General features: G+C 42.4%; 1 protein-coding gene across 1 annotated transcript in view; it reads left to right on the plus strand.

Moving 5' to 3' along the window:
* The window catches only part of AGO2 (argonaute RISC catalytic component 2), a 93,069-nt gene that overhangs the window by 25,849 nt on the left and 45,891 nt on the right, over nt 1–21,329 (plus strand). Inside the window, exons 2-4 of the mRNA XM_074942936.1 lie at nt 4,517–4,712; nt 8,417–8,537; nt 18,591–18,775. Of these exons, the coding sequence (XP_074799037.1) occupies nt 4,517–4,712; nt 8,417–8,537; nt 18,591–18,775 (502 nt within the window). The remainder of the gene's footprint in view (nt 1–4,516; nt 4,713–8,416; nt 8,538–18,590; nt 18,776–21,329) is intronic.

Below are 21,329 nucleotides of genomic sequence, written 5' to 3' on the forward strand. Positions count from 1 at the left end.
ATTCACTCATTCATTCATACAAACACACACACACACAGGTTCTGCAAGGTTGTTATCATAGTAAGCAGTTAGTTATAGCTATAACATTCCATTCAATCTCATATTTATTCACACACACACACACACACACACACAGAGGTTCTGCAAGGTTGTCATCATAGTTACCAGCCTTAGAGTTGCTCATGCCAAGCCACTGGCCAGGTGGCCTGGACATGAGGAGGGAGCAGGGCCTTGTCAGATGCTCATCTGATGCTCCTGGAAGTTGGTTTGCAGAATCAGACCCCAAAGTTCTCACTTTTTAAGAGTCTATTTTTATAGGAATTTCTTCCTATGCCAGTCTATGGGAATTGCTTCATCATGCTGTTGCTGAATCAATCAGCAGATAGCACATTCCTGACGGCTCCAAGAAGTTATCTTGTTCTTTGGTTCTCCCATTCTTGAGGCTGTTGGGTGGATTCCAGTCTGCCCTCCGGGGGTCCTCTGGTTATTTCCACTTGACGCCTTCTTCAGCCGATGGACACTGGATTCTTAGGCTGGCACCTCCCTGATCATTCAGTTGTTATCCACACCAAGCATCCGTCCACATACATCCTCTATCTCTATTTTAATCACAATTGTTAATACAACAAAAGGGCGGGGAGTCTCTGGGTGCTGTTTCTGTTGTTAGAGTATTGCTTTGAGTCTCTGTGAATTGCTTTGAGAACAGACTCTGTCTTAGAATGTACTAACACAATTAGCAGCTTGCAAGTTTCACACATAGAGGGAGAGAAACAGTACCAAAACCCAAGAGACCTCTTAATTAGTAATACCCTGGAATTTAAACTATGGGGAATCAAACTCATTTGTGATTTTAATACAGAACTTCTTTAATATGATCCAACATTGATAAAGGCAAAGTAATGCACATTGGAAAACTTAATCCCAACTATATATACACAAAATGATGGGGTCTAAATTAGCTGTTACCACTCAAGAAAGAGGGGTTAGAGTCATGGATGGCTTTCCAAAAACATCTGCTCCATGTGCAGCAGCAGTCAAAAAAGCTAACACTGTTAGGAACCATTAGGAAGGGGCTAGATAATAAGACAGAAAATATAATACCACTATATATGTCCACACCCTGAATATTGTATGTAGTTCTGGTCATTCCATCTAAAAAAGATATATTAGAATTGGAAAAGGTACAGAGAATGGCAACAAAAATGATTAGGGATGTGGAACAGCCTCCATATGAGGAGAGATTAAAAAGACTGCGAATATTCAGCTTGGAAAAGAGATGACTAAGAGGGGATATGATAGAGGTCTATACAATCATGAATAGTGTGGAGAAACTGAATAAGGATGTGTTATTTGCCTCTTCACATAACACAAGAACCAGAGATCACCCTATGAAATTAATAGGCAGCAGGTTTAAAACAAATAGAACGCAGAGAGTCAACCTGTGGAACATGTTGCCAGGGTATGTTGTGAAGGCCAAGAGTGTGAGTGGGTTCAAAAACTAATTAGACAAGTTCACAGAGGATAGGTCAATCAATGGCTGGTCAATCAAGATGGTCAGGATGCACCTATGCTCTGGGTGTTCCTTAACCTCTGACTGCCAGAAGATGGGACTGGATGACAAGGTATGGATCACTTGATAATTGACCTGTTATGTTCATTCTCTCTGGAGCACTAGGTACTGGGCTAGAGGGATCCTTGACCCAGTATGGCCATTCTTATAGATTCATGGATATGAAGGTCAGAAGGGACCATTATGATCGTCTAGTCTGACCTGCTGCACAATGCAGGCCACAGAATCTCACCCACCCACTCCTGCGATAAACCTCTCACCTATGTCTGAGCTATTGAAGTCCTCAAATCATGGTTTAAAGACTTCAAGGTGCAGAGAATCCTCCAGCAAGTGACCCATGCCCCATGCTGCAGAGGAAGGAAAAAAAAAAAACCCCAGGGCCTCTTCCAATCTGCCCTGGAGGAAAATTCCTTCCCGACCCCAAATATGGCGATCAGCTGAACCCTGAGCATGTGGGCAAGACTCATCAGCCAGACACCCAGGAAATAATTCTCTGTAGTAACTCAGATCCCATCCCATCCCATCTGACATCCCATCACAGGCCATTGGACCTATTTATCATGAATAGTTAAAGATCAATTAATTGCCAAAATCATGTTATCCCATCATACCATCTTCTCCATAAATTATATTACATATTCTTAAGGTAAAAGCATTAGAGAAAACATATTAAAAACAATAAAAGAATCTACACACACTTTTAATAAGGTTACCAGATATCACTCCCTGACTCCAATAAGGGCTCTGGCTGGTGAAAAGTCCTTCAGACCCCACCTAGGGGTTTTTCTGTTGTCACAAATTCGGAATAGCTGTTAGCTCAGAACAAGTATGCCCATGAATCTGAGATTTCCTTCTTTTTCTCATTCAAGTCTTGGGGCTTGTCTGCACATAAGCTGCTACGGCAGCACAGCTGCATCGCTACAGTGAAGACACTATCTATGTTGACAGGAGGGTTTCTCCCATCAGTGTAGGTACTCAACCTCTCCAAGAGGTGGCAGCTAGGTCAACAGGAGAATTCTCCCATCGTCCTAGCACTGTCTACACCTGGGGTTAGGCTGGTTTAACTGCATCGCTCAGGGGTGTGGATTTTTCACATGCCTGAGCAACATAGTTATATTGACCTAATTTCCTAATGTAGATCAGGCCTTTGATCTTTTCTCACCTAACAGATGCTAGCAGACAATGGGTTTTACCGCAGGGCACTTCCTTCAGCTTCAAAAGGATGGGTCCAGAGATGGGTAATTTGCATTCCCTTCCTCCAAGTATTTCCTAGTAAACTTACTCAACTGAAAATTTGATCTTGGTTTAAGAGAGTTCTCTGAAACTCATAACACTTGCCAGGGTTTACATTAGTCCTGCCTCCCCCTTAAAGAAGTTGCATATGATTCCACCATAATACATCAGCATTTGCATTTTTAATATATTGAACTAAAATACTTATTAATAGAATAATGCTTAACTTAATTCAATAAGATTTGCCCAGGAAGTTAGAGGAAATTGCCATATCTGACACAATAACTATTCAGATAAATTTCATTGTGTAGACAAGCCCTTAGGCATAACTAGTTTGGAACCTTTCTAATTGAACTAAGGTCATGTCTAAACACAGAAATTGGACTAATTTATTGCCAAAAACCACATTTAATGCAGAGTTATGGTTGACCAGCAGTTCCTCAAACCTCGAAGGCACCAGTATTTAAACATCTGGAAACCAGGAAATAACAAATTAAGGTGAAATAACTCTGTACTTCCTGGGTTTAAAGACACAAATTTAAGGTACGAGATTATCTCGAAAATGAGTATTCAACACCAGGGACTAAGGTAGACTTTGGAATGGGGAGGAGAACACCTTATAAGATGAATGGATGAGTTCACACCTCTGAAAACTGTTGTGTCAGGATGTACTAATCTCCGTATACATGTGGATTTTAGAGCATTTTGAATATGTAAAAGCAGCTCATGTCATGGGGCACTGTATACTGGGAACCTCTTGGCCAACAAATGAGTCCAGTGTGTTCCACTAACTCTACTCCTGGCTCTAATGTTGTGCAACAATATTCTGATGGAGTGGTAGTGCCACCACAGTTAAGGTTGCACCCGGATTTCCATTTTAATTGGGGTGGAAAAAAATCTACATAAAGTCTGTCTTTTGGGTTAGAGTAGAATTCCTAAATGTTGATTTGTAATTTGTGTGCTGTTCAATTTTATTATAGCAGTTTTTTGTGGAATAATGTAATCTGAAGTTTCCTATGACTTTTTAAATGGGCCATGTAGCTAACAGTATTCTAGTGTCTGTCACTTCCCTTTTCCAGAGAAACTACAGCACTTAGACATTAATAGGTGTGAATCTTTTGGTTTCCAGAGACTAGATTAACTACTATTTTTAATGTAGTTTAGAATGCGAGGTCTTTGTGCTTGGCTTGAGTATTTGGGCGTAGCTCCATTTAGCAAATACTGAAGCCAAGCACAAAAGATTTAGCATACTAATTTTGTGAGGAGCATTGTGGCTAAGTAATGAGCTTTAGGTTCTCCATATTAGACAACTGGGTCCTAGTTCCAGCCCTTAAAGAAGTTCTTGTTTAGCTTCCCAGGTGCTCCGTTAACTCACCTGTAAAAGCTAACCTACCTCCTGTGGCCTTGTTCAGTAAAAAGGATTGTGAAGTATACAGAGTAGTTAACATCAGTTGGGGAACAGGTGAGTCCAGGTTTGCTGGCTTCCAGCCCAGGATACAGGTTTTCATCTGTTAATTCACTGTATTTTAAAAAAAGCAAGGGATGAAGACTAGGTTTAAAAATGCATTTTTAAAATGGTATTGAAGCGTGTGTGTGTGTGTGTGTGTGTGTTACTCTTCTCACTGCATGTACCTAATGTGGATAATTTTTGTGATGGATATTTTAATTTGTGCTTTTTTTTTTTTTCCCCCTCCCCACCCCTCCCCCTTTCAGTGCTTGCACCTCCTCCACCATTGCCACCACCAATACAGGGATATGCCTTTAAACCTCCTCCTCGACCAGATTTTGGTACTTCTGGAAGAACAATCAAACTACAGGCCAACTTCTTTGAAATGGACATTCCTAAAATTGATATCTACCATTATGAATTGGATATAAAGCCAGAGAAATGCCCAAGAAGAGTTAACCGGTAATATCATTATACTTTGCATTCCCCCAGTTTTATTTATGTTTTCCCTCCATTTACACTTTTAAAAAGAGGAACTTTTAGAAGCTAGGGTCCTGTACAAGCTTTCACTTAGGGCACCTGGGGACATGGATATCCTTGTTGTTCATCAGATGTGGTAGTATCTTCCCATTTGAATACGTCCTGCTTTGTGATATCTATCAGCAAGCATTATTTCTGTTAGTTTGGTTTCTCCAAGTCTTCCTATACCAACCTAGAAATCCCACCTGACTTTTGTGGTGGTTGTAGCTTATTTTGAGTGAAGTTTTCAGCTTTTGATCCAAAATTACTGGTGGCATAGGCAGGCACAACTCCATTAGCTTGAGTGGAGTTATTCCAGTTTATACAAGCTGTAAATTTGACCATTGTTGTTTACTGCTTAGTTCATAACTAAGTGGAGTCAGCTAGCAAGCCCCTTAAAAGGGGAGGTGATATTACCAACAACTTGTTTTCCTGTCTTCACCTACTGACAGGGGGAAGTAAACCCATTTGTCTGTGCTGGTATAAGAGGACTTTGGAGAAACTAAATTATAACAGGTAAGAAATTACCCTCCTTCATCATCTTCTGTATTAATGGAAGATATGCAAATGAATACAGATAGTGAGGCCAAAAAGGTATGGATCAATTTTGCAAATTACTGATGGCCAGGGAAGCAAAAAAAATAGTATTTTTCAGTTCACCTGTTACAAGTATTGTAGTGCAGTCTCTTTATTATGAAAGTGCAACTTACAAATGTAGAATTTTTTTTTAACCTAACTGCACTCTTATTAGACAATATTTAACATGCATGGAATACAAATAGCTGTTCTATACTGCACCTTCCTGCTCTGTTGGATTATTTTTAAATGTAATATTTTAAAAACAGTTTAAAAATTGTATTTAACTTAAAAACAAACATAATGGGCTAAGATCAACACTGTAGTAACTCCATTGGAGCAATTTCTCTTCTTCCACCAGTGCAACTCTATTGATTTCAGTGGAGTTGCATCAGTGTAAGAGAGTACTTGAAAAAAATCTAAGTGGAGGTTGCTTAAAAATCATGAAGAGTCTTGGCAACTGAAGTAATGGTGACCACGTCAGTGCAGATCAGGGAAAATCATGTTCACAACAGGTAGTTGCTTACCAGTATAATGTTGAATACATATAACTGTTTGTTTGCTCAGATCTGCCTTAACTCATCAGTAGCCATCATGATACGGTGATGAAGGTCATTGTAAGAACCTGGACGAAGAGACACTGTTTACTGGAAATTAAGATCCTATTTGCACTTTTCATAATTCCACGCTATGTCTGTTTTCCCAATGCAGCGTGGGGAAAAAAGAGTTTATTTACAAACCTAGTGAAGTCTGAATTTTTTGCTTCAGACTCAAACAGAAAACTTAATTTGCTTACAGTTAATATTGCTCAACCCCAAATCCCATGGACACCACTACGAAAGATGGTTAGAAGACAAAGTTGGAGAAATTCATAAGGCATAAAATTGTAATAGTGAGTGTTATTAATCATCTGAACAATTTACCTAGTAATGTAGTGGATTCTCTATTGAAGTATTTAAATCTAAGAGGATCTCTTTGGAGGAGATAAGAGGAATCAAAGTGGTTGTCTTTCTAAAACAGTATGTCATAGCTAAATCAGAAGTTACAGGCTTGATGATGAAATTACTGAGTGCGGTTTTATTGTCTATGTTATGGAGGGCAGACTTGATAATAAAAATGGTCCCTTCTTGCCTTAAAAAAAAATCTAAATTTATGAAATGTCAAGGAAATCACCAATTAAACGCACTCAGACTTCTGTCTTAGGGTTTTGTACTGGCACATACCACTCTACTGTGTACCTCCCATGTTAACTAGATTTTCAAGATGAAGTGCCTCATGGATTTCAACTTAAATGTACTTATAGTCTCAGTGATGTCCTTCAAGAGATTTAAACCCAGATGTCTGGAATAAAATAATTCCAATATACTACAAATTCCACTACAAACTCATTTGCATATCTGACATATAACCAGCTACAATACACATTCCAAATTCCTCTGCATCATACTCTAATGCACAACCTATAATTCCAATCACACTTTTTAATTTGTAGTCTTAATAGTTGTGTGTACTGGTAAACACTGTTGTTGTTACATGAAAAAGTACGAGCTCACCTACTCCTGAGGGCATTCTGTGCCAAAAAATTAAAAATTCTGTGCAAAATATTTTAAAATTCTGCAAATTTTATTTGTCAAATGTGGAGGCTCCATCATGGTATTGGGGAGCACAGGCCACTGACTGCACAGAGGTGGGAGATCTCTGTGCAGCTTCCCCCAGGACGTGGACCCAGCGGTGATGCTGCACCCAACCCTGACACCACACAAGGTCCGGCTTGCCCCAGAGCCATGCCCTTCTGTGCCAAGTGCAGCAGGTGTGGGCAGGCAGGCTCAGCAAGGCAGGATCCAAATGTGGAGAGGCTTAGTGTGGGGGGATCCAGGTGTAGATTGAGAAGGTTATGTGTGGGGCAGTCTGGGTGCGGGTGGCTCAGTGAGGGATCCAGGTGTGGGGGGGATCTGCATGCATAGGGGCTTGTTGGGGTGGGGGGGTTCTGGGTGCATTGGTAATGGGACTCTGCAGGGGGGTCCAGGTGAAGGTGGTTGGAGCTTAGCAGGGGGCGGGGGGTGTCTGGGTGTTGCGGGGACGCTCATCGGGAGGTCTGGGTATGAGGGAATCTGGATGCTTGGGGGTTGGGTGGATGGGAGAGCAGCTCCCTATACAGTGATCTCTCCCCCTGAGCTGAGGAGCGATTGGGTGCAGGGAAGGAGGGGGAAGAGTTTGCAGAGCTTCCTACAGCTGGGGGAGAAATCTAGGGGTGGGTCTAACACAGCCCCAGATGCCGTGCAGGGGAAGAGGAAGTCCTGTCGTCCCCAGCCCAGCTGGGACTAGCAGCTAAGCCTGGCACAGGCTAGGAGCCCCCAGCTGGGTCTTCCCCAGTCCTGCCCTCTGTCCCACAGTGATTTACCTCTCTGCCGGCTGCCCTGGGCACCCAAAATATACTGCTGAGGACAGTTGCATGACCGCTTTTGTGACTTCCCTTTGCTTTTCCATCAGAAAGTTATTTTTTCTGTGGGGAAGCAAAGAAATCTGCGGAGGACATAAATTCTCCGCATGCGCAGTGGTGCAGAATTCCCCCAGGAGTAGAGGTCAGAGTCAAGATTGTTATTTGAGTGTGATGCAGAGGAATTTGGTGTATGCATTGTGCACAGCCCCAAATCATTCCCTCTCCTAAATTCTTCCTTTCCCAATGCTGTCCTGCTGCCTAGCCCATCAGTTGTGTTCTGCAGATGGGAGCCATGGAGAAGAGCAGCTTATATTACGTACGTGTTCTATCTCATAGAATAAACAGTAGGTAAAACACTGGGGCTATAAACTTTCCAATGAGAAATCAGGATCAAATTTAGTAGTCCCAAGAAACAGAAACAGTTTGTTCTATGAAATTTTCTTTGCGTAAAATCAACTTCCATTGTCTCTTCAGATGAATAAAATGAATATGATCTTTCATGCTGAGCTGTTGATAACCCTTCATGTAATAGCCATTGTTTTTTGTTTCCTCTTGATTACATAAACATATTGGGGTTCTTTTGGTACTCTGTTCAAATTATGTGATAACTTAATTTTCTTTATATTTTCAGAGAAATAGTTGAGCATATGGTCCAGCACTTTAAAACACAGATCTTTGGGGATCGTAAACCAGTATTTGATGGAAGAAAAAACCTTTATACAGCTATGCCACTTCCTATTGGGAGGGATAAAGTAAGTTTTAAAAATAAATTTCTAGCCAGAGGTTTTAATATAATGGCTTCTCACATTGTGACTTCAAGCCTTTTAGGTACCAAGTGATTTTATACTTAGAGTAAATCCCTAGACAAAGACCAGTCTTATTAGGGCATTCTGACACAAATTCCAGATAAAATAACTCACACTGTGTCTGTGGTCTGAGTTCATATTATAATACTTGTCCATTTAGAATGCAAGCTCTTCAGGGTAGGAACAAGTTTATTATTAATGACTTGCATTATGGGAGTGCTCAGAGGCTCAAACTAATATTAGGGCTTCATTGTGCTAGATACTGTACAAATTCTCAGTGAGAGACCCTGAAGAGGTTGCTTACGGTTTAAATAGACAAGATAGACAAAGGGTGAGAAGGGAAACAGAGATTTGGAGAGATGAAGTGAGTTGCTCAAGGTCACACAGCAGATCAGTGGCAGAGTTAGGAATAGACCTTGGGGCTTCCTAAACACCAGTCCAGTGTTCCATACGCTAAACCACACTGTCTCCAACGGTCTCTTACAATGTGTTTGTACAGTACCTAACTCAACCAGACCTCTAGTCATTACGATTATACAAATGTCTACTATTTTATGATATCAAATAGGTGTGCTACAGAAAAGATTGGATTATGTCCCTATCTTATCGAACAATTGTTACTTAACCACAAACTAATATCTAAGAAAACTATGAATTGAGGATTTAAGATTCTTAGTGACCAAAAGACTCTTTATCAAATTCTTCGCTTAAAATTTATATCTGTTTACTACTTAGAAGATTTCTTCTTCTGTGTTGCTACAGAATTTAACTCAAGCAAGAATCTCTAATCTAAAGTATTCTCAACAAATGTACTTCTAACTTCTAAAGCTGTCTTCATGAGTTTGGCAAGTCCTATTGAAGCCCATACTGCAAAAGTTAATTGGCAACAGCGGTATTGCCCAGCTTGTGTATTTTCTAGTGTCCATTCTATGACAAATAGAAATATTTTAAACTATGCATTTAACCAGAAAAACAAATAGAAAATACCATATATATGTCTGGTGGATAAGCGAATGCTGGCATTGAATCTCTGAATTCCTTACTTTTTGTTGTACTGTAACCTCAGTATTGAATTAACCCAGATGTGTTGCATTTAGCTTTTTATTTTATTTTTTAGAGAAATTGCTTGTGCTTAATGGTAGCATTTAAATGGTCCTAATTACATTTTATATCTTGAGTAAGCTCTTCAGGGCAGGGACTGTCATCAAACATATTTGTGAAAGGGAGCCCTACTCTTGATGCTTTAAATTCAAAAGTCTGTCTGTATTAAATGATATGTGGAGGGAATTAAGTGTGGCAACAATTTCTCAGCAGGAAACATATTTATCTCTCATCTAGATTTGCCATTCCTATGGGTTTCCTTCTGTTCAACTGTATGGAGTAGAGGTCAGACCTGGCATTCTGGGTAGAGGTGATATTCCTCTCAAAATGGGGAAAGCCTCAATTGCAGCTGGCAGGGAAAGACACAACAGGCAGATCCTCAGAATTCTTGCTCTGCCTTTCCCCAGAGCGCACATTTGCAAAAACTGACCTCAAATTCCTGCACTCAAAAACTTTGGTTTTAGTTAAAAATTAAAAATGCCTCAAAAGCTGTGAGAATGAAAATGGGGGCTATAGAGGAAATAGTTTTGGAACTGTAATTCCAGTGTTTTGCTTCAAAGTGAATACTGTAATTATAATTTGGAAGAAGTATTCAGGTGTGAGGGGTGTACCTGGCCCTTTGTGGTCCTCTATTGGAGGCCCATCAATCCTACTATATCCTCCTCTTTCCCCCCAGGAAGGAGCAGCAAAGGTGGGTCCTTCAGGCCTACCTAGAAAGGCTGCACGGAAGCATAAAATCAGAGCCCAGTACACTGAGATAAAAGGAGCTCCAGGGCCTGAGGTGATCAGTTCCTGGCTGGGACAAGAAGGGGGAGGAAGGGTGTGCTGCTCTGGCCACAGGAGCTTGACTGGCTGCCTTTACTGGACCTAAAAGAGAGAGGACCTGAAATTTCTACCTCCCTTAGGGTTAAAGGGACTAGATGGGAAGAGGCCCAAAGAAGGCAGCAGCAGCTAATTGATGGGCTTAAAGGAAGCAGTACTGTACATGGCTGCTGTTTATAGGGTCCCTGGGTTGGGAACTGGAATAGTGGGTGTGCCTGGGTCCCTCCACCAGTCACTGGGGAAGTGACCTAAGCGCTGAGAAGGGGACAAAGCTTGTTTAGAAGCCTGAGTGAAGGGTGGGATTTAAAGAGCCCAGAGATGGGGCTGAAGACTCTGGTGAGGACCAACAGTTTGTTGAACTCTTGGCTACACCGGAAGGGGTTCATTCATTTTGACTCTGTGAGTTGGCTGGAGGGAAAAGACACTGAAGAGCTGAGGAGCTCCTGGGGATCCCCCGCAGCTCCCCAGCCACCACAGGCGGGTGTCCCTCCCAGCCACGGGGCAGGAGCCACAGCTCCCAGCCACAGTAGGGCAGGGTGCTCAACCCTCCTCCCTCCCCGTTTTGTCATGGACATTTTTAATAATTGCCCGTGACCTGTCCATGACTTTTACTAAAAATGTCTATGAGAAAATCGTAGCTTTAGCTATCAGTTGCTGAGGTTAAACTAACTCCAGCTGTTCGATTTACATCAATAACTCCCTCTGTGTTATCTAACAAAACTTTTAAATAAGTTAGCTGTTGGGTAGAACCGTGGTATAACGGGGGACACTCACCTCTTGTAAGTGCCTCTTGGAGGCTGGGTGTGATACTACAGGACAGCGGTGGCAGCTGAGGAGCTGCTGGGGATCCCCTGCCACCCATGGGGACTGGAGAGCTCTGGGGACCCCTGCCACTCTTGGAGGCAGGAGTACCCCGCAGCTCCCAGCCACCAGGGGAGATGGGGGTACCCTGAAGCTCCCAGCCACTGTGGACTGAAGTCCATGGAGGTCTGCAGAAGTTACGGGTTCCGTGACTTCTGTGACCAAATCGTAGCCTTACTGATAGTTTACAAAAGGCTAATGGCAGAATGTTTTAATCTCATGCAGCGTGTGTGTGTGTTCTGAGCAAAGTTTTTAGGTATATATAATTGGCTCACAATTAGACAAAAACCTTAAATTAACTTTCCTCTTCTTCCCAATAAAAACAAAGATGTGGACCAAGGCAGAGTTTAGGGACTTTTTTCCTTAATGTTTCTTGTAACATATGTAAAATTTTGTCTGTAAAATAAAATTGCACGGGAGTTAATAAATTGATTTAATTACCCTGGAAGAAACATCTAATATAAACATACGCCAGTTTAAATCGTGCTTAAACAGATTTAGTCTGAAGTAAATTATCACATGAAGCTAATTTGATCCAAGTTCAGTTGAAACCTGTTGGTGTATATATTAAGTGTTTGCTTCAGGATAATTAGAGAGTGTGTGTGTGTGTGTATGAGAGAGAGAGAGAGAGAGGTTAAGGACTGGAGGCTTTTACTGGAGTATGGCAAGACGTGTATGACAGAGGTTTGTTACAATTTTCTAGTTTTAGCTTCTCATAGGGCATTTTCCACCAACCATGTCAATGCAATGAACGCCCCCTTACCGCTCATCCTAGGTTGTTTTACATCTTAAAGGATTGGGATTATCCACCCGCTTCTTTCATGTACACTTAGCCACCATTATGGCCTTTCACCCTGGTATGGACAGCCACTCCGTTTTCACCCACCCATTCATGAAAAGATTCCTGAAAGGCCTCCAAAATCTTTACCCTCACATACGGGATCCCACTCCAGCTTGGGACCCCCGCCTGGTACCTCGCTCCCTTACTAGACTGCCATTGGTTCAAATGGCAATGTGCTCTGGTATTCATTTATCCATGAAAACAGCATTTCTTATCATTATTACCTCTGCTCGATGGGTAAGAGAAATTGGCGTGCTCATGGCATAACTCTTGTACACGATTTTTAATAAAGATAAGGTTACCTTATTTCCACACCCAAAATACCATCTTCTTTCCGTCTAAATCAACCAATCCACCTTCCCTGCTTCTTTCCAAAACCAAACAGCAACCAGCAGGAAGTGGCATTGCATTTTATCAGGACAGAACTAAATCTTTCAGACAGTCACCACTCTTATTCCTATCAACGGTGGAAAGATTGAAAGGCACGGCTGTTTGTAAACAATGTCTTTCCAAGTGGATGTTGCAGTGTATACACCTCTCCCACCACCTACACAATAGACAACCTCCTCCTGGAACTCAAGCACATTCCACTTGGTCTCTTGCCACATCGATTGCCTTTCTCAACGTTTTCAAAGCAGCCACATGGGCATCTGCAGACACTTTTAGCCATCTCTGCGTGATTAGTCATGACATAGCATCAGATGCCCTACTAAGACACACTGTTCTATCATCTGTATTAATTAAGCCACAGCCCTCCAATTAGGGGCACTGCTTTATAGTCACCTACAGTGAAGCACCCATAGACACCTCACTCGAAGAAGAAGAAGAAGAAGAAGAGGTTACTCACCCTGTGCAGTAACTGAGGCTCTTTGAGATGTGTGTCCCTATGGGTGCACTACCTGCCCTCATCTTCTCTGCTTTGGAGCTGAAAGATAAGCTCTTCAGCAGAGAAGGAACTGTGTGGGTGGTTGAACCACACACCGATATATATATAGATGCTGCTCATGGCGCAAGACGGAGAGGTGCGTATGCGCTGTCCAATAGGCTCTGCTACCAAAGATCTCCAATCCCAGGGGCAGGGGGCACTACCGCACCCACAGTGGAAAACCCACAGGGACACACATCTTGAAGAACCTCAGTTACTGCACAGGGTTAGTAACCTTCTCTTCTGTTAATGCCACAAATGCCAAGTTACTTAACCTTTCTCTGCCTCACTTTTTTCATCTCTAAAAATTAGAATAACAATACCGACTACAGTGGGGCACCATGAGGCTTATTTAATTAATGTCTAAGGCCTGGCCTACTCTTAAAATTTAAGTCAGCATACCTATGGCACTCAGGGGTGTGAACAGTGCACACCCATGAGCGCCATAGGTATGCTGACCTAGCCCCTGATGGAAATATAGGTAGGCAGATGGAAGAATGCTTCTGTTGCCCTCGCTACTGTCGCTCAGGGAGGTGGTATTTGTATAGTGATGGAAAAACCACTTTTCGTTGCTGCAGACTGTGTCTACGCTAAGGGATTGTGCCAGCACAGCTATGGTGCTGTAGCTATGCTGCTATAGTCCCCACAGTGTTGACATGGCCTGCTGTTGTGATTTTCAAAGGAACTTAAGGGAGTTAGGTGCTCTACTTCCATTGAGCTTTGAGTGCCTATCTCCCGAAGGCTTGTTTGAAAATCCAGCCTGAAGCATTTTAGGTTCTTGAATGAAAGGACCTATATATGGTCAAATTATTCTTATTACTCCATTCTTATTTAATATGTATTTTGTAAATGGAGAAACTGAGCCACGGAGAAAGCAACTTCCCTGGAATCTTACACTGAGTCATTGGTAGAGCTGGGATCAGAAGTCAGGAGTTCCTCTTTCCAGCTACTGTTCTCTAACACTTGATATACTGCCTTTCATTATTACTCCAAAGGGAATTCTGCACCAAAAAATTTAAAATTCTATGCAAAAAAAAAATTATGCACACAATATCTTAAAATTCTGAAAATTTTATTTGTCAATAAATAAATGTGGCTCCACAATGCCAGTGGGGAGTACAGGCCACTGACTGCATTGAGGTGGGGGATCACCCTGAAGTCCCCTCCTCCCCCTGTACAGGGACTTGGCAGTGAGGCTGCACCTGATCCTGACACAGTGCAAAGGCTGGGCCTGCCCCAGAAACACCCCGGGGCTCTGCACTAGGTACACCAGGTATGAGTGGGCAGGCTCAGCCCAGCAGGATCCCAGTGTGGAGGGGCTTGGTGTGGGGTGAGAGGTTTCTGTGTTGCGCAGTCTGGGTGTGGGCAGCTCAGTGGGGGATCTGGATGCACAGAGGCTCATTGGGTGGTTCCAGGTGCGGGGGCAATAGGACTCTGCAGAGGATCCAGGTGAAGGTGGGTGGGGGAGGGGGCTCAGTGGGGGGGCTGGGTGCTGGGGAAGTGGGGCTTTATGGGGTGGGGGTGCAGGTGAAGCTGGTTGGGGATTACTGGGGTGGGGGTCTGGATGTGGGAGGCTCATTGGAGGGGTCCAGGTGTAGGGGGGTAGGGTCTGTCAGGTTGACAGTTGGATGGGCCAGCTTACCGGGGGGAGCCCCAGCTGCTGCCAGGTGGATGCTGCATGCTGGGCTCCTGCTTCTCCCTGTGATTCCCCTATTCCCTTTTCTTTTCCAACCCTTCCCCTCACTCCCACATTCCCCTCCCCCACCCTATTCCACTCCCCCTTCCCTCATTTCCCCCACACTCTCCTTACCCAGCCTCACCGCGGGCACTCACTGTTGCACAGAATAGAAAACAGGAAGGCTCCCAGCACACAGAGGGGGAGCAAGACTGGCACTAGGATCCAGGAGGCGGCATTTGGCTGCAGAGTCAGCGGAGCTGAGACACAGCCTCCTTCAGCTGGGCGCTTGCAGAATGAGGGAGGGCAGTGGCATGTAATCCCGTGTGCGCCCCCATGCCTCACCTCTGTTTGGAGGAGGGCAGGTCCCCCACCCCCCAAAACTGCACCCATGGTTGCCCCCACCTCTCCCCCTCCCCTCTGTGCGGCTTCCCTTTGCTTCCCTGCTGGGTTTTTTTTTTTCTCCCCCCCCCCCCCCCCCCAGGGAAACAGGAATTCTGTGGGGGGCGTTTTCTGTGGGTGTGAGGTCACGCAGAATGCCCCCAGGAGTACGTTATAGAGGTTAATACGCTGGACTGGGTTTCAGAAGAACAAAGTTCAATTCCCATTTCTCCCGTTGGCTTCCTGTATAACCTTCGGCAACTCACGTAATATTCCTATGTTCCTCAGTTCACTATCTGTATAATGGGCATAATTGCGCTTAGACTATGGTGATGGATCAGTAGAGAGACGGTACTGGCCAAGACTAAACTTTTTTCTTTGGGCCAATTAATTCCTGGTACAATTCCAATGAAGTCAGTGGAGTTATACCAGGGATGAATTTGGCCCTCCGTATTCCTCTTATTCCTGCTAGTATAACATATGGAAAAAGTCTCACTGAAATCTCTTACTTCATCATATTCTGCTTATTCTGTCAAACTAGAATGTGTAAATAAGATCTTTAAAAATGTTTATCATTTTGGATAATGCGTGTTGGTTATTACCAAATTTAAATTGTGATTTGCAGCACTTACTTTAAAAGTTTATAAGAGCTTCTTACAGCCATGGATTATGGGCTACCCTTTGGACCAAGTGCATTTTTATAAAGAACTCTGTAAAACATAAAACTTTTTGTAACGTCTGATTCAGACAAAACCATCTGTGAAGAAAATAACCTGAGAATGTTGGATTTAAAACCCTACATATTTTAGGGATGACTGTGTTTTGATCTTTTTCACATGGGTCTGGATTCAGTAGTAAAAACTTTGATCCAAATCTGGTTTAAATCAGCAACTCATTGCACCTGTGCTTACTTATATTAGGTATGAGTTTGGCCCTTTAACTTCTATTCATCCATCACATCCTCTCTTACAAGGCTTACCTTTATAGTAGTCTTTTAAAATAGCTGTTTCTGTACATGTTAGGATTTTGAGGTTCATGTTTTTTAATAATATACAGAATGAATCAAATACGTGACCTAAAGAAATAAAGGCTGTAAGGTAGCTACCTAAATTAGGCAGTATCACGGAATGGGTTAAGCAAAAGTTCACTTTGTGGTTAGTGGAATACAAACACTTGAATCACGTGTCTTTTTATTTCCATGAAGGATGCAAAGTTACTGCCAGACAAGTAGTCAAGTTTGTAAAAAGATAAAGAACCAATCACAAATGAGGGGCTTTGTAAATTGAAACCTGATAAAAAGAAATGGACATAACTTATCTGACCATGGATTATTTTTATACTATTCTTTCAACAGAAGATTTGTTATGTTTATCATTTTCATTGTTTCTGGTATCCGTTAAGTCAAGGTTACAGTAAAAGGGTGAAAAAAGTATGGAAATGTATAGTTAGGGTCAGCTACACAACACTAGGGGTATGCTACACTGCAAATTAAACACCCATAGCTGCCCAGTGTCAGATGACTTGAGCTTGCGGGACTCAGGCTGTGGGGCTGTTTAAGTGTGGTGTAGATGTTCAGGCTTGGACTGGAGCCCATGTTCTGGGATCCTTACCACTTGTGGGCTCCAAAAGCCTGGGGTCTAGCCCAAGTCCAAACATCTACGCTGCAATTAAACAACCCTGTAGCTGAGTCCTGTGAGTTCAAGTCAGCTGATGTGGGCCAGCTGCAGGTGTTTAATTTGCAGTGTAGACATACTCTAACTCTCTTCCCCTTTAAGCCTTTGTACTTTGCATGTAAAGAGGAGACATTCTGATGGAAGTTTAAAGTGGAAAAAAAAAAAAACTCATAAAAAACTCTCAGCCTATGGCTGTTGGAAACCTAAATTTTTATGTGCATATTTTATCAGTAGAGAATTCCCAGTCTGGGTTTCATTCAAACTGGTGACCTAGAGATGAAAGGCTCCATTTCCTATTGTCCTCTTCTGAGTAATACAATTCGCTCCACAAGACACATTAGATAATGTATAATGTTGTTCTGGGAGGAGTGCAGAGGCAGTAGATAGTATAGTTTCAAATTGCCTGTTGTACATTCCCAACTGATAATGGCTAGGGAGCTGTCCAGTAAGAATTACTGACATTTCTGCTTTATTTTTACCTACAATTTTTTGACTGAAACAAGCTAATCGTCACAGCTAATATAAAAAGAAAGAGGTCTTGTGGCACCTTAGAGACTAACAAATTTATTTATGCAACCATCTGGTTCTGTCACTGTTAACCTTATCTTCTCTTTGCCATTCCTTCCAGTTGCCTGTTACATCCACTGGATGCCTTTTGTTTATGTTGAAATTGTAAGCTCCTTAAGGCAGGGTCCATCTTCTAGTGTTTTTTGTTTAGCATCCCACCACAGTGGGAACTTAATTGGGACTTCTGGGAGCTACTAAAATGGAAACAAAAGCATATTTTCAAGAAGCCCTAATTATAGTTATAAAGTTTAAGAACCTCTCTCTCATCAGATGTCTTTGCAATGTATAATAAAGAACAGAAAAATAAAGAACAATCCTGACTCTTAAATTTAGTTAGGAAAAAATTTTGTGTGTTACAAAACATCCTCACATTTCTTTTTTAAACTTGACCTGGGAGTGGCAGGCTCTAAACAGGTTTCAGAGTAGCAGCCGTGTTAGTCTGTATTCGCAAAAAGAAAAGGAGTACTTGTGGCACCTTAGAGACTAACACATTTATTTGAGCATAAGCTTTCGTGAGCTACAGCTCACTTCATGAGTCCAAAGTTAATCATAATATGTGAAAGAAATATCCTTTCCCCCTCTTTGTACATATTAATTTCCCTAGCACTCAAGTTGGCTTTATCCTTTACTAATTTACAAATCTTATTAAGAATAATGTTCTGGAAGACTGTTTCTGAATTCTTTTTCACATCATTTACAATGGATTAGCAGTAACAATATAAGCAGTACGTTGGAAGGGAAAGTCTGAACGGAGAGTCATGAATCCTAAGCAGACGATGACAACAGACCAGGCTCAATTCTGCTTATACAATAGCTGACTCCTACATGTATTACATCAATATGTGTCTTTATATCTGCAATCAGACCATCATATTCCCAGTGGGACTGTCCACTTAATATAAGAGCACTGCCAACCTATGGTATTGCCTTAAAGGGGTGGGAGGTGGAAGCACATTCATGGAAATAATAATTGTAATAAGATGTAAACTAATAGATGGTGTTTCTCCACACTTCCCCCTTACATCTTTTTCTTTCTGTGCTCTCTTCAAAGTGTTAGATTGCTACGCAAAGCAACTCTATGCCCCTTCTATCTCCCCTGCTTTTTTGTGTCTTTAAATGGAAAGAATCATCTTGTTTTGTTTTCCAATTGTTGCAGGTGGAGTTGGAGGTCACGCTTCCAGGAGAAGGGAAGGACAGAATATTTAAGGTGGCTATAAAATGGATGTCCTGTGTGAGTCTGCAGGCTTTACATGATGCTCTTTCTGGTCGGCTGCCAAGTGTTCCTTTTGAAACTATCCAGGCTCTGGATGTAGTGATGAGGCATTTGCCTTCCATGAGGTGAGGGAAACACCTTGAGGGTCTTTATAAAATTATCTTATTATTTGAATTGTTTAAATGGTCATTCTAATTTAATGTGTATTTTCATGACAGCAGCAACTCTGTTTCTGTTGCAGCAGGTCTCTTCATGTGCAGGGAGCTAACCGTGAAAGTAGCAGTACCGCTGCTTTTGGACTGGCCTGGTCAACTTCTAGTCCCCAGTGCCTAAGACTACAAGCCTGCTTCCCCATATTCTGTACAGACTATATTCCCCCCCCCGCCCCCCTTGCACATATCAGGACTGAGAAAATATCCACCCCGCTTTCCTTGCATTTTTATATGGTGCTTTGGCTTGTGCAAAATTTAAAACTTCCCTCCCAGCAAGCTTTGAACCCATAGCAGTTGCAGTCATAGCAGTGCTATAAAGTCTTTTACCACACCACTGTCTGAATGTTCTTGCCCTATCACAGGTCCTTGGCCTGGAGGAGGCAGGAAAGGGATTGTGGAATGAGGAGAGGTCCAGGTCTGCCAGCACAATGGCACTGCTGATTTTTTTGGCAGTCTCCCTATATGTGTATGTTGCCAGGGGTTTTTAATTTATTTATTTATTTTGTATTACCATAACACCTAGCAGCCCTAGTCATGGACCAGGGTCCCATTCTGCTAGGTGCTATACAAACAGAGAACAAAAAGATGGTCCCTTCCCTAAACAGCTTACAGCTAAGTATCAGATGAGATAATGGATGCAGACTGAGGGAGTACAGTGAAATGATATGGGTCAGTGTGATAGGCAGTGGTATCAGTGCACCAGCAGCCCAACTGTTGTCAAGTATTTTTTTTATGGGTATCATGGCAAAGGAGAGTTTTAAGGAGGATAATGAGGTAGCTTTGTGGATATTTACGAGGTGCTCCGCCCCAGCTTGAAGAGCAGTATGAAAGGAAGCACAAAGGTGCTTGTTTGAAGATATAACAAGTGTGGGGTGGAAGCTGGCAGGGATGAGGTGGAGCCATTGGGGCAAGTGGATGGGTTAGAGGATGAGAGCAGATGAGAAACTTCTTTTTTCGTCAAGGAGTGTCCCTGTGGGTACTGCACTGGAGGTAAGTCTGTGCCTTTGATTGGAGATTTTTGGTAGCGGTGCCTATTCAGCTTGCGCATGTACCTCGCACATCCTCATGCCCCGTGCCAAGGCTATACGGGGCTGCATGGGTGAACCACCCTTAGTTACCTTATAGCATTTATTGTTGTTGAAACGGTTGTTCCCTTATGGTTTTTTTCTTTTAAAAAAATCATAAAATACAATTTTTTTTTCATAGATCTAGTTAGTTAATAGTTTCCCCTTTTAGGAGTTACTTTTCAATATTTTACTTGGTAATGCCAGGCTCCCCGGGATTCAAGAGGTGCCTCTCCTACCATGAGACTATTCTGATCAGTGATAGACATTTCCAGTGCATCCACTGTTTGGGTGTTACTCGTATCCCCTGTAAGTGCAAGGTCTGCACTTCCTTCAAGGGTAGCTCTCAGGGGGTGGGAAATAGGGATATCAAGTTTAAACTAATGATTATGACCAGCTTTCGATACCGCCTGTACATAGACCTCCCAGTACCACTAGTGCCCTATCAAAATCAAGATCTCTGTCACCAGAAACCATTAGAGATGTAGATGGTACTGCGGCACCGAGTACATCTATGCTACCAAAGATGCTTCTCAACAGCATCTCTGCCATTCTGACAGGTTTCAGAGTAACAGCCGTGTTAGTCTGTATTCGCAAAAAGAAAAGGAGTACTTGTGGCACCTTAGAGACTAACCAATTTGTTTGAGCATAAGCTTTCGTGAGCTACAGCTCACTTCATCGGATGCATACTGTGGAAAGTGTAGAAGATCTTTTTATACACACAAAGCATGAAAAAATACCTCCCCCCCACCCCACTCTCCTTCTGGTAATAGCTTATCTAAAGTGAAGGAGAGTGGGGTGGGGGGGAGGTATTTTTTCATGCTTTGTGTGTATAAAAAGATCTTCTACACTTTCCACAGTATGCATCCGATGAAGTGAGCTGTAGCTCACGAAAGCTTATGCTCAAATAAATTGGTTAGTCTCTAAGGTGCCACAAGTACTCCTTTTCTTTTTGCGAATACAGACTAACACGGCTGTTACTCTGAATCCTGTCAGAATGGCAGAGATGCTGTTGAGAAGAGTTCTAAGCCTGCTGTGGAACAACACTTGATACCAGTAACATGCAAGTCAACAGTACCAAAACTGCTCAGCTACCTACAGTACTGATGAAATCTGAGCCGACTTACTTTCATGCCAAGCGCTTGGTACTAACTGCATTGGGACCAAAGCCATCTTCCACAGGTTCTCACTTGCTCCCATCTTTGATATCATTGGTACCACAAGAATTAAGGTACCCTAAGGAGAGCATTTTAGATAAAAATTTTGGACTAGCCTATAGCAACACTTTCTGGTGAATACTGTAAAAGTGGGGGTTTGCCATTAAAGCCCCAAATTCTCCAACCCTTTGGGCAGAAGTTATGGCTACCAGAAAGGCTGTCTCATTTATAAATCCAATAAAGAAC

The sequence above is a fragment of the Natator depressus genome, chromosome 2 (assembly GCF_965152275.1).
Source record: "Natator depressus isolate rNatDep1 chromosome 2, rNatDep2.hap1, whole genome shotgun sequence".
NCBI classification, from domain to species: Eukaryota; Metazoa; Chordata; order Testudines; family Cheloniidae; genus Natator; species Natator depressus.